The sequence below is a fragment of the Carassius gibelio genome, chromosome A7 (assembly GCF_023724105.1).
Source record: "Carassius gibelio isolate Cgi1373 ecotype wild population from Czech Republic chromosome A7, carGib1.2-hapl.c, whole genome shotgun sequence".
Lineage (NCBI taxonomy): Eukaryota > Metazoa > Chordata > Actinopteri > Cypriniformes > Cyprinidae > Carassius > Carassius gibelio.
The window spans coordinates 42,072,434-42,086,029 of record NC_068377.1 but is presented as its reverse complement, the minus strand read 5'-3'; the positions used below and the strand labels follow the sequence as shown (position 1 = coordinate 42,086,029).

General features: G+C 43.9%; 1 protein-coding gene across 1 annotated transcript in view; it reads left to right on the top strand.

Annotated features, from left to right (window-relative positions):
* Window positions 1-13,596, top strand: part of LOC128017572 (neurexin-2-like) — a 341,885-nt gene that overhangs the window by 308,792 nt on the left and 19,497 nt on the right. The window contains exons 18-24 of the mRNA XM_052602977.1: window positions 4,524-4,539; window positions 6,761-6,901; window positions 7,138-7,231; window positions 10,440-10,699; window positions 11,642-11,746; window positions 11,839-11,856; window positions 12,354-12,539. Of these exons, the coding sequence (XP_052458937.1) occupies window positions 4,524-4,539; window positions 6,761-6,901; window positions 7,138-7,231; window positions 10,440-10,699; window positions 11,642-11,746; window positions 11,839-11,856; window positions 12,354-12,539 (820 nt within the window). The remainder of the gene's footprint in view (window positions 1-4,523; window positions 4,540-6,760; window positions 6,902-7,137; window positions 7,232-10,439; window positions 10,700-11,641; window positions 11,747-11,838; window positions 11,857-12,353; window positions 12,540-13,596) is intronic.

Sequence of the window (13,596 nt, the reverse complement as noted above, 5' to 3'; positions counted from 1 at the left end):
TTTTCAGCACATTTTCATTTTTGGAAGACCTATTCCTTTAAATGAGTTAAGGTCATTCTGATGTGAAGGAAGCGTAAGAAGCAGCAAATCCCTCAAGTTAAAAAATTAGCACTACAGGCTTTCTTCAGAGCTCAGAGTCCTCATCAAACCCAAACCACAAACACGGCTGCTTATTTCTGTCCTCGTGGTGTGACTAAAATAGGGCGATGATAATTCATCCGACAGAATGTTCCCTGTTCAGACTGATACTCTTTTAGACAACAGTGTTCATGAGGGGGTTTGTGGGTTAGCAATGGTTGTGAGGAATGGTTTTAGTGTGTAATTACTGGATGAGACGCGGTCGCCCGTTCAGAGGCCGTGAGGACAGATCTGGCTGCTCTTCACATTCACTCCTGTAATTAAAGCTGTGGCTGATGAGGCATGCTTGATTTCTCTTCCGCTAACCAGAGAAACGCTCTCACTTCTGGTCCTGCTCTCAGCTCTTCAGTCAGCCTCTCATTTCCTCTGCTGGACAGACCAGATAAGAGCAGCTCCTGATGCTGACTGTGTCTCCAGCTGGAGAACACTGTGACACAAGGTCATGGCTCCCACTTGGATAAAAGCCTCTGCCGAATGCATTAATGTACATATAAAATAAATGGATCTAAACTTTCTCCGAGCTTGAAGCTTAAGAAGTTTGGCAGTAGCAACGTTAAGGTCATGGGTTTAGTTCCCAGCGAATCTGTTCATTGAACATATGTGTAACTTGAATGCAGTGCATGTTGCTTTAGATAAAGGCATCTGGCGAATGCATTCATGTAAGTATATATGACGTTTAGCTTGTCTTGATGGTTGATCAACTGGACTGCCAACGGTTTGGGGTGAGCTCGACCTGGTCAACCCATGTTCTAATCAGCTACGGTGTCCAATAAACCAGCTTTAATTCTCCACCGTATGAAATGTGTCTCGTCTGTAGCTGGAACAGTAGATCGTGAAAGCTATGTTGGTGTCGAGACCTGGTTTTCCAACAGGGTCTATTTATTGTTTGTCATTTTCTTGTCCAGCAAACATAAAAAACTTCCAATAACCTGATATACTGTGCCGTACCTGCATTCCCTCGCTTTCCTCACCAAACTGCTTTGAATCCGCAGGGATAAAAGCAGCGTCCCTTCCTTCAGAATCATGTGTCCGAGAGCGCTCAGATTAGTTTGAATCCCGAAGCTTGACTCCAGTCTGTAACCTTCACTGGGTCTTCTGTCCCGCCGCTCCATTAAGGTTTGCTCTCGAGAGCCAGGGACAGGAAGCCGGAGCAGGGATCGATGCCAATCTCCCAAATGGGTTTGAGGCTGTGGAGGGGCTGTGCACTATGGATTTTCACACACACACACACACACACACACACACTCTTGGCACTGTAACAGCATCACGCTGCTGAAATCAATCTGTAGCTGTCATCTGCACATTGATCCGAGGCCTGTTTCCTTCTGGTCTGGGCTAATGGACGCTGCTGAATCCAGTCTTAATCTGCTCAGAGACTCTAAGATCTGGCACGGAGTCAGCGCTGATCTCTCCTTTGCCTTCAGCCGTTCAGATATTGAAGTCATAATTAGTTCCAGCGGCCGTGAACGAGTTCATGAAGGTAATTGTCTTGTTGTGATCCCGTGGCAGATGATTTCTGACGACGCTCAGACGCCTCGAGAGGTCATTAGCTTCTGATGATGGCTAGTTTTTCTTCGTTTCATTCAGTCTTCACCTTTATCTTCATGACCACAGACACTCAGAGGTTGGTTAGCACCAAACACACTTAGATGCGCAGTGAAGGCCAGCTCTAGATCACGTGTCTTGTGTGCGTGTGTTAATGATGCGCTCAGCCTAACGCATCTTCAGGGTTACTGGGAGTGTTTGTGTTGCCCACAGCGTTTCTGAAAACACCTGTGTTATTGTGAGACATGGCTTGATCCGTGACACGTGCGCTTGCTTCTCCTGCTGAGACTCGGCCGTCAGATGAACAGACGAGCAGCACCGACACACACACACACACACACACACACTGGGCCTTTGACAGTGGGATTGTTTTCCTGATGTCTCCGTCTCTCTGGAGTGTGTGTGTCAGAACAAACACAACATGTATCGGAGCGTATGTGAGCTGTGTGTCAGGTGTGTGTCCCGTCATGAGGGACGTGTTGCTCACACACAGGATCCAGTGTGAGCTGCAGCGGTGGCTGCTGGGATTGATGGAGAACAGAGCAGAAGCGGATCACACAGAAAACAGCTTTAACACAGATGAGATCTCGCGTCCTGTAGAACACACTCGCTCGTCTCCCTGGAACACAATGGCTGTCCAATTAGAGCAGAAATCTCTAGAAATCAGAGAAATGAGCCGGTCTCAGCCGAGCGGGATTGTTAAAGGCTGATGGATCCAGATCAGCTGCAGATGAGGCGTTAAAGCTGCGCTCCGGCCGTCTGTTCCTGACCTGATCCAAAACAATCCTCAGCATACACTATTATCAAAATGAAATTATTCAGTTTATTCAGAAGCGTGAAGTGGTTAAAGCTGTCGTATGATGTTGCTGAAAAAAACATTATTTTGTGTATTATGAAATGTTCCACAAACTGTACATTATTGTTTCTCCTCGATGCTCCGTCTTCTGAAACACATCTATTTTAACAAAGCTCATCGTCCTGAAGAGCGAGGTGTGCTCTGATTGGTCAGATCTCCAGTGTGTTGTGATTGGCTGAATACCTCAAGCGTGTGTCAGATATATTACGCCCCTCACCAGACTGTGATGTGTGTCCCGGAGCGATGAGACCAAACCAGTTAAACCCTTTACAAACCAGGCATTAGCTGCATCCAGAAGGGACATAATTACTGATTATAATGAGTGTGTTTTTAATCAGGGACGCATTCAATTGATCAAAAGTGACAGTAAAGACATTCATAATGTTTCAGAAGAATATTTCAAATAAATGCTGTTGTTGTGAGCGTTCTGTTGATCTGATGGTGTGAAGGATGGTCGGTCACATTACTCTAATAACGGCTCCTGGTGTGTGTGTGTGTGTGTGCTGGAGAACCCTGTGTCCTCAGACGAGCCCGTCCCGTGGGGTTCAGAGTAAAGACATGCGTGTCCTCTCCTCCGGTGGTGTGTTGAGCTCTTCACTGACGCTTCACAGACACATTATCATCGTATCAGCAAGTCCTATACCAAGCATCTCAGATGAATTCACTTCAAATGAAACAGAATAACTGTGAGTCTAAAGCTCACACACTCTTTAAATGAGGAACCAGACGTGATCGAGGCTCAATGAGAAACTGAAGGAGTTTAGAGGAGTCAGATATATCACGATGGTCATGCAGATTGATTCATGTGAACGAGTCTCGTTTAAACAGAAGAACTCAAGCCTTTCTTTAAATACACCGATATAACAGTTCAGATATCTACAGATACTTACAGACTTTGATGCATGAAAACCTCTCCTGATTATTATTATGATATTTAAAACGAATCATTTTGTAATGATTTGCTTAAGTGGATAAACGTTTGAATGCACTTAAATGTAGGATGTTTGGATCATATGATGCTGAGCTGGACGGTTGTCTCAGGGATTGATATCAGTCCAGACGGTGTTCAAAGAGCTGCTTAACTGCATCGACTGCCGTTTGTTCAGCGAGACTCGCGCTGCTGATGGTTTATTGGTGTTTGTGTGGTATTGTGTGGTATTGTGTGGTATTGTGAGGTTAGTGTTCTCAGGATGAGCAAACGAACGGTTCACGAAGCCACTGGAGAAGCATTCAGATCTGCTTTGGTCATCTCATCAGAGCTGAGCTTTGGTCACTCAAGCGTTTTATGTTGGATATTAAAAGTCTGTTTATTTTGACACATTAGATATATTCCAAACATTTGTATTCCTCATATTAAAGTTGATATTATGGCGATGGCCTCGGTTAAACGTCCAGCATGAGACTATAGATGATTCCAGGAGTCGCTCAGATGTTGTTCTGTAGGAGAATGATGATCACTGCTGACTCATTGATCGGTTTCATCTGCTCAAGTGCACAAGTTATAATGACATAAACTCATTTCCATTGAGAAAACAGTGAGGGGAAGCACTTAGAGCAGAATTATAGGGAAGAATTTATAGAATTAAATCATCATGCTTTAGCCTTTATGACAGCACTTTGCAGTTTTACACTTTACTACAACGAAAAGGTTAGTAATAGTGTTCATTTAGTCAGCCAAATTAACTATATATATATTATAATTATTATTATTATTATTATTTCAAAATTATAATTGAAAAGAAAGGCTATCTAATCTATAAATGAATATCCCAGTCTTAGATATGCGCTCTGACTGTGAACACTATGAGTGGGAGATCGTCTGAAGAAGGGATTGTGTTGAGGTGATGTCCTTCAGAAGAGCTGGATCAGGGACTCCTCTCATCAGCAGCTACAGAGACAAACACTGCTGGATTCACTGGATCCACCGATCTCTGGTGTCTCAGGCTCACAGTTCAGTGCTGTTTCCTTCTTCTTCTGCTCTCAGTGTTCATCACAGACTCGTTAGCATCAACACTAATGTGACTCCTGCTGACTCTTCAGCTGCTGACTCTTCACATACTGCTCTCGTTGTCCTGTAAACCAGCACTCGTCTCAGATGCTGAACTGGTTTAAACCGGCCTACTGTTCTCTGCTTGATTAACTTTCTCTCTCCTTCTGTAATCCCTGTTCTTTATTTCCATCACAGAATTAACATTTATATTTCATCCCCAAAACAAAAGGAACAATACATATATATATATATATATATATATATATGCTCCTTAAAATAAGCTGAATTTTCTTTGTGCAAAAATATTCTTTAATATATCCCATACTAATTCTTATATATAGTTTTATTTAAAACGAATTAATCCATGCTGTATTGATTAGCATGCCATTGTGTGCTACAATCATTTCTTTGTTTAATCTAATTTCAGAGCTTTTCTTAGCAGCTATTGATGAATGGAATTAATTGTGGTTTTAATTTAAATAATCGATGTGATGAATTACTGAGATTAAATCCTCAGTAGTAATTTGCACTCAAGAATCCAATTTAATAAATAAGATTAAACTGTTTTTCCCCTCTCTCCCTCTCTCTCTCTTTCTCTCTCTCTCTTTCGCTCTGTCTCTGTCTCTCTCTCCGTCTCTCTCTCCCTCGCTCTCTCCCTCTCTCTCTCTCTCTCTCTCTCTCTCTCCGTCTCTCTCTCTCTCTCTCTCTCTCTCTCTCTCTCTCTCTCCGTCTCTCTCTCTCCGTCTCTCTCTCTCTCTCTCTCCGTCTCTCTCTCTCTCTCGCTCGCTCTCTCTCTCTCTCGCTCGCTCTCTCTCTCTCTCTCTCTCCGTCTCTCTCTCTCCGTCTCTCTCTCTCTCTCGCTCGCTCTCTCTCTCGCTCGCTCTCTCTCTCTCTCTCTCTCTCTCTCTCTCTCTCTCTCCATCTCTCTCTCTCTGTCTCTCTCGCTCTTGTTGAAGTTTGAGCTGCGATGTTTCCCTTCATCCTCTAGGATCTATGTTAGCACTGGTCAGAAACTTGAGCTGGACTTCATGAGACGTTAGACAGTTACAGACGTGCCGGAGGGAAGCAGATCATGTGGAATGAGCCGTAAAACCTTAAATGAATGTGGGACAGAAGTCTGAACCTTGGGTGACACACTGCTGTGTGAAGGAGAGCGGTGACTCTGAACACATTCCCACGCTCAGATCATCTGTCAGACACCTCACATCAGCTGACTCTGTGATCAGCGCTCTTCAGACACGTGTGAGATGAGGAGAGACGCTCATTAGGCCAGCAGAAGAGGATTGTGGGTAAGCTGACAGAAGCAGATGAGGAAAGGAAGAAGAGATAGACTCGACTGGATTCCTCATCAGATCCTCTGGAGATCATGTGTGGCCCATGTTCACCCGTAGCTCTGAGCTCCTGCTGTGTGACACCTGATCACATGACTCTTCTGGAACATTTAATACACAACCAGTGAATACCGTCAGCAAACCGTCCTGTGCTCAGGAACACCACCTGTGGAGATGATGATGTTTTGGGGATAGGTTGTTACTATACAGTTGCTAGGGTGTGCTGGGTGGTTGCTAGGGTGTTTCTCTGATATTCTGCAGGATCAGTTACAGACTGAAGTTTAGTACTCTGTGTCGGTCAGTTTGACCAGGTCACTGTGAGTACCAGTACTAGTGATGGTTACCTGAGCTGCTTCTTACCGCTGTATTCTGAGAGTAGAAACAGCTCAAGAAAACTTTAAGATTAAATGTGGAGCTGCTTTAATAAACATCTTCATGAGCCTATTTTAAGAAACACAATTAATGAGGAGAAAATAGACACGATTGTTTTTCTTTCTTTAAATGGCTTTATAAATGAGATGCACTTTAAGTGTGTGATTAGCAAATGAAGGCATTCGAAAGGTTAATTTCTTGAAAATAATCAACTTTTGCAGGCTGCTCCCTTAACGAATCACATTAGCTGTGGAGAGAGAGGAAGTGTGTAAGAGCGAGTGTGTGCATGTGTGTTTGCCCACTTACCTTACTTTAGGACAAATTTGCCTTCAGAAGTCAATTAAATCTGGCAAAACCTCCTTTTGGGGACACAATAATTTATTAAAATAAATGTATTTGGATAAATGTAAAAATGCAGAAAGACTTTTCTGCACACCTTTTCTGTTTTCATGTATTTTTCTTCACCCTGTCCATCTGAAATAGGATCATACGTGTGAGTTGATGGTTATGAAAGAGAAGCTGTATTAGGTCTGATGTGGAGGTAAAGCTGGATGTGTTTACTGTGGATCAGATCTGCAGACGTGATGAGCGAGTGTGTCTCTGCCGCCGGGCTGCTGGTGTGTTTGAGGAGCGTGTAATGGAAGGGGAAGGCCGTTCAGATCAGATCAGGTGTGTGTAATCGCTTTAGCTCCCAGCGACCGTGTGTGACCAGGTGAGTGACCAGCAGCAGGTCCAGACCTCATCCGGTGAAGATTATATACCACTCGTGCAACCAAAATCTGTTCCTCAGACACACTTCAAAGCTCTGGGCAAACTGCACACACAGAAGAGCTCCGTGCGTGAGGGTCCGCTCGTCATCAGTGTGTCTGTGGCATCAGTGTGGTGTCATGTGGAATCACTTTCAGATGGAAGTGGGATTCATTTGCATCAGAAGTGTATAATGAACCCACTCCTGCTCCTCCTACACGCTCGTATCATGACGGATCTTTACAGCTCAGTGTGCCGCTTCATATTTACACCTCTTATGTTTATTCTTAGCTGAGCAGCTCCATGCATTCATTTCATAAATTAACCATGTAATTCGTTTTTTTTTTTCCTAATGAAAAACTGTGTTAGTTCTTGTGCACCCATGAAAACAGAGAATAGTGTCCGGTATTGGCAGGTTAAGATGAACTATCTAACTCACTCACTCACTAACTAGCTGTTGTTCCACAGCGGCAGCTTCTTAAAGGTAATGTTGTGTCAGAACTGAAGGTTTCCTCGCGCTGGTCTGTTCTTTTAGCAGGTGAACCATGTTCATCATGAGAGGTCTCTGTATCTGCTGTGAGTGAATATATCAGTCTGAGAGTCAGATGGAGTTGGTATGGTCAGCCAGCATGGGTTAACTGACCCATGATAACCAGCCAAACGCTGAGCTTTGATGGTTTTTGATTGATCTTCAGCCATCGTCTCGCTGAGTTCTCTTTGATGCTCCCATCGGTCAGAAGACACATCAGACCACACTCTTCTCCCTCAGGAGTTGTGTCAGATATTTCAGTCCTGGTCAGACCGATCCCTCCGTCCAGAGATCTTCATCATCTGTCGTCTCACTCCGCATCTGTGTCGTGGTGAATCACAGCTTCTCCTCTCGCTGCTTCTGTTGATCTCACGATTAGAGAGCTATCGTTTCCAAACTGAATCACACAATCTTCTATGATCTTCAGATCATGACCAGTAACCAGGCTGCTTTAAATGAGTGAGGGATTCTAAAGATTCACTGAATCAAACTGATTCTTAGTCATGAGTAGGTCTGTTCGTAGATAGTTTTGGGATAACTTAGGTGTTCCTGGCTAGATAAAGTATTGTTGCATCACTGTTATTTTAGTATCACTGAGATACTACTGCAATTTCTGTTTATTTTTTTAATGTTAAAGTTTTAGTCGTTTTGTTGTTGTTTTTAAAGAATGTTTATATAGTTTTTTAAATACCACATTTTATATTCAAGTGTATTTTTATGTTTTTAGTTTCCATTTTAGTTAAGTCCCATAATCTTTATAATTTTTCTGTCTATCTACATTTCTGTATTTGGCATGAAATTGTTAAAATGGCATTCAGCTGTTCTAGAATACTCCTAAGTTTTTAGTTTTGGTGTCAAGTTCTAAAAATCTTCATGTGAAGAAGCTAGATCAGGGCCAGTGGTCTGTGGTCAGATCATCTGATGAGAAGCGCTTGAGTTTGTGAGAAACACACGTGAGATTACGAGAGTGTTCAGAGATAAACGTGTGTGAAACAGCGGTTCACTAGGTTTCACTGGGAATAAATTAGTCATTGAGTGTAGAAACCAGTAACCAGCGTGTGTTTCCCTGAGCGCCCCCTCCCTCGCTCGCTCGCTCTCTCCCTCCCACCTCCTCCATCTCTCTCTCTCAATCTCTCTCTCTCTCCCTCCCTCGCTCGCTCGCTCCCCCCCCCCACCTCCTCCATCTCTCTCTCTCTCTCTCTCTCTCTCTCTCTCCCTGCCACCTCCTCCATCTCTCTCTCTCTCTCTCTCTCTCTCCCTGCCACCTCCTCCATCTCTCTCTCTCTCTCTCTCCCTCACTCGCTCGCTCCCTCCCTCCCACCTCCTCCATCAATTCAATTCAATTCAATTCAATTCAAATGAGCTTTATTGGCATGACTGTGAAACAGCACAATGTTGCCAAAGCAATAAACAGTGAACAAGTTATACAGATATATAGATGTACAGATATGTAGATAAAAATAATAATAATAAATAATAATAATAATAATAATAATAATAATAATAATAATAATAAAAAACTATTCATGTCAATATTGTACATATATAATCACATAAAAAAAAATAGTGAATACAGGGTAAATATTTACAGAGAGCATTGCTGAAGAACAGGGGTTTAGTTTTTGTCCCTCATCTCTCCCTCCCTCACTCGCTCGCTCTCTCCCTCCCACCTCCTCCATCTCTCTCTCTCTCTCTCTCTCTCTCTCTCTCTCCCTCCCTCGCTCGCTCGCTCGCTCGCTCTCCCCCCCACCTCCTCCATCTCTCTCTCTCTCTCTCTCTCTCCCTCCCTCACTCACTGGCTCTCTCCCTCCCACCTCCTCCATCTCTCTCTCTCTCTCTCTCTCTCTCTCTGTTCGTCTGCGGCTGTGTCTCGCTCGTTCTCTCTCAGTCTCAGGCTGTGCTTTCACACGAGCGGAGCATCTCCTCAGCTTCAGCACTGCCACAGCTCTCTCTCTCTCTCTCTCTCTCTCTCTCCGCGTCACTGCCGTCTCTAACCGATAGATCAGAGAGAGGATGGAGCCCGTGATGCTGCAGAGACCGTTTCATTAGCGAGAGACCTTCTCTCTCCGCTGCATAACACCGGGACTGAGCAGGAATGGAGAGAACAGATTTACCCAGACAGGGAGATAAAGTTAATCAGACCTGCGGAAACAGACGGGGATCGTAGGGAAGAGGAGTGGCTGGGTTCGGTGATGAAGCTGAGAAGAGACGGCCGGATCGTTGTTTTCCTCTTTCCGTCCCGAGTGCCGTCTCGGAGGCTGGAGTCCCTCCTGCTTGATTTATTTTGGTTCGTCCCTCACTTCAGCTCACGTCTTGTGTCTCTGGAGGTTTAGAAGAATCTGTCGACTGGACCAGCGTCTCGTTTCTCCTCCCGTCCCTTGGGAAGCTCATTCTCTGTTTTTATTCTGTTCGTTTGGTTTTTAATTCCCAATTCCTCCGTCTGTTGGAGTTTTCCAGGATGGCGTCTGTCTCGGCACTAGTGTTCTGGACTTTAGATGGATAACCTCTTGGCAAACTTGAGGATCAACTCACCAGATTTGGGAGGATTCTAGATTGGTTGAGGTTTTTCTTAGGTTTTGAGATTCAATGTAGATCTGACCAGAGGTTTAAAGTGTTATAGTTTATAGTATATTAGTTAGCTTATCCTGGTAGTTTTGGCTGATTATTATTGCAGTTTTTTAAGGGTAGTTGTCCTGACCATTGGATTGCCTTGTGGGAATTGGATTTGTCTTTTTACATTTTTTTTTTGGTTGGCAGTTTTGATGATCCTAAACAACGAAGATCTTTTTGATTCTACATGATTGAGGCATTTTTCCCAGCTGCAGGAATCTAGAAACCATGGATACCGGCTCGGTCTGAAATGTCTTCCTGTTTTTGTCACGTGAGGAGGCGTGGCATGGAGGCCCCTCCCCCTTTCTCTTCTGCCCTCAGGGCTTTGCTTCTGTCCAGTGGATTAGTGCTTTACCCACGAGCCCCAGCTGTCGCTCCGCCCCGGGTCTTCTGGACCAGCGTGTCCGGGTTATGGCGGCTGGTTCTGTCCCTGGCGTTGCTCACCTTCCCGGGCCCCGCGGTCTCGGCCAGAGTATCGTCAAGTCTGAGCACGACGCATCACGTTCACCACTTCCACAACAAACACGGCACCGTGCCCATCGCCATCAACCGGATGCCCTTCCTGACGAGGGGAAGCCACGGTAGGTGCCAGGTGTTATTGTGGAGTAGATGCTTTTCTCATGGTTCAGTTTTGGCTCAGTAAAAGCTTAAATTATTTGAATTAATGTGCTTTAAATTATTAGTAACTTCCTGAACATTTAAATTTATGCTTTTAGTAGATGCTTTTATCTAAAGCAACTGTTATTACATTCCAGTGTTTTTCGATTCATGCATTCCCGGGAACCCATGACCTTGGGGTTGTGAGCGCTGGGATCTTCAGCAGTGGTTCCCACCCTGTTTCTGGAGTCTGGGTTCTGTATCAAAGTGTGCGGTGTTGAGGGATCTCCGGGAACAGGGTCAGCAACCATGAAAACAGCTTCTGTGAGCTCAATGTACATTGGGCTTGAGCTGTTGAACCGATGTAGAAGCTTCACTGTAGAGACTCTGTCAGTTCCAGTGCAGTTTAATGCTAATGTGTGATGTGATTGGAGACTCCTCACAACAACACTGGAATGAGCGCTTGTCATGTCTCATCTGAGATGTCCTCCATTGGGTCTCTATATTTGTTTCTCCTCTGTTCTTTCTCACCTCATGTACTAAAAATAAACTTTCTTTAGTGGCATCCATGAATAACCTTTAACATGTGTGGAAGCACTGAGGATTAAAATGTTCCTCATACAGTACTACTTTTTAAGGTCTGATCACTCAAAGGTCCTTCTCCTACGGCTTCACTACATTCCCCCCTTTTGAAACATGATTGAGTGAATGACATGAATGAGTCATTGCCTGTGTAATCAGAGTGCCGTTCTCTTGCATCTTTCGTGTGCACAGCTACTTGAACTTGCATAATTAACTAAACACGCTGGAGTCTGTCAGCTCGCGTTCGGCTCCGGGTGAACGTTCAGCAGGAGCCTAGGGGAGAGCGAAGACTAGAAAACCGCTTGACAGCGATAAAAATGATCATTCTCTGAGACTGTCTTCAGGAAGGTTCCCTGGAGCATTCGGAGCGGGAATTTGAGCATTCAGGGTGTGATGTGTCCAAACCAGCCCTACCCATCACTCCCTCTGCACGCCCGGCCTCTTCATACGTCTGTGTGTGTTTTATTTACGACAACAGTCAAACACGGCTGACGAAAGTGTTGAAGCACCTCATGAATATCTCCTCTGTGTTACGTTCCAGGAGATTCAGACCGCTGATGTAAGAATGATTCAGGAGTTCAGAACTGAAGTGGCATGTCTGCTGCAGTATAGAATATTCATTTATAGTTTGGTTCATTTATATTGATTTATGGTGCTTTATGATCATTTCTGGAGTTCACTAGCAGCGTGAACTTTCTGCTTAACGTCTCCTTTGGTAAAGTCATACACATTAGGGATTTTTTGATTAACTCTTCCTGTGATTGAAGTGTTTAATAGTTAAACTCAAGTCAAGTCAAATACACACTCTTTCAAAGCACCCCCCCCCCCAAAAAAAAAATGTTTGAAAGAAAAAGGAAACATTTCATTTTATAATTCATCATTTTGCAAACATGATAGTATGAATGCTATTTTTTTCTGCTAATATTTTGAGAACATTATTACAGAACGTTGCCAGAATGTTCTGAGAGCTGGGTTTACAGAATACCATGATGCTACTGTTTATAATATCTCCTGATGTCTTATATTTATAAATCTAGGTTTGTACTGAGAGTGTAGCCGAGTAGATCTGTCCGGTGATGTAGATCAGGTGATTTCCCGAGCTCTTCCTGACGGTCCAGGCTGGCTTCGGCTGCTCGTGTCCTTGGGCGCTGTTTCTGCTGCGTTTGCTGATGCAAGTCCACAAGGAGCCGGCCTCTCGGTGAGGATCCTGGAGAGATTTCATCAGCCTCTGCAGTCGTGCCGGTGTGTGTTTGGTGTGTCTCCCGCACTCACACACAGCTGCTGTGATTAACACTCTTCAGAAGATCTGATGGCCTGGGTTTGTGTCCCTCTGGGTCTGGATGTGCTGGCAGTGTCACGTGAGATGGGCTTGTGTCAGCGCTCGATCTGTTTGAGCTGTGATTATCATTCTGAATTAAACATGAAGCTCAGATGATGCTGAAGCTCAGATGATCAGGTTTAGTTGCAGTGCGGCTGTCAGTAAAGCATCAGATCTGATGTGTGTTTGCTAGTGAGAGCAGGAGATTGATCTGTTGTTTGGATCATAGACATGTCTCTATGTTAATGAGCAGTGTCTCATCTGAAGGACTGAAGGATGGTGTGTGTTCAGATGCTCAGCGGAGGTTCAAGGTCAGTATTGATGGATATCGATCGTGCGGTACATAGTCAGGGCTGTTGGACACTCTGAGTGTGTGTGTGTGTGTGTGTGTGTGTGTGTGAATCTGAGAGGATGTTTTCCTAACAAACACACACTCGTTTACACCCTGATGAGTGGAGCGCTGCTTCTGTGCTTGTGTTTACTTTAGGGATGTTCATTTCAGTTATTTTTCCCAACCGACGCTCGTTAACCGATTATTAACCGTTAAGAGACAAGATTATTTTAAATTAGAATTTAATTCAATTACAAAGGATAAGTGTCTGTGACCTTTTCAAAATACTAACATTTGTCTCCTGGAAATCATTTAACAGTCACAAACAGCAGCAAATAACAGAACCTGAGGAATCACATGGTCTTCATATCACATCACACATATGCAACGTGAAAACTTAATCAAGCTAGGCTATATATATATATATGAGAAATATATTTTTGCTTAAATAATAAATTAAGAAAATGAATGAAAAACTGTGCAACAAGTAGCCTAGTACGCAGAGTTTTGGTTTATTTTTGTGCGTGCAGAAGGAAACAGATGGCAGAAAGCAGCACCCTTTTTTTCTTTAAAGGGTAAGTTCACCCAAAAATGAAAATTATGTAATTAATAACCAGTAAGACCTCCGTTTATCTTCAGAACAGAGTTTA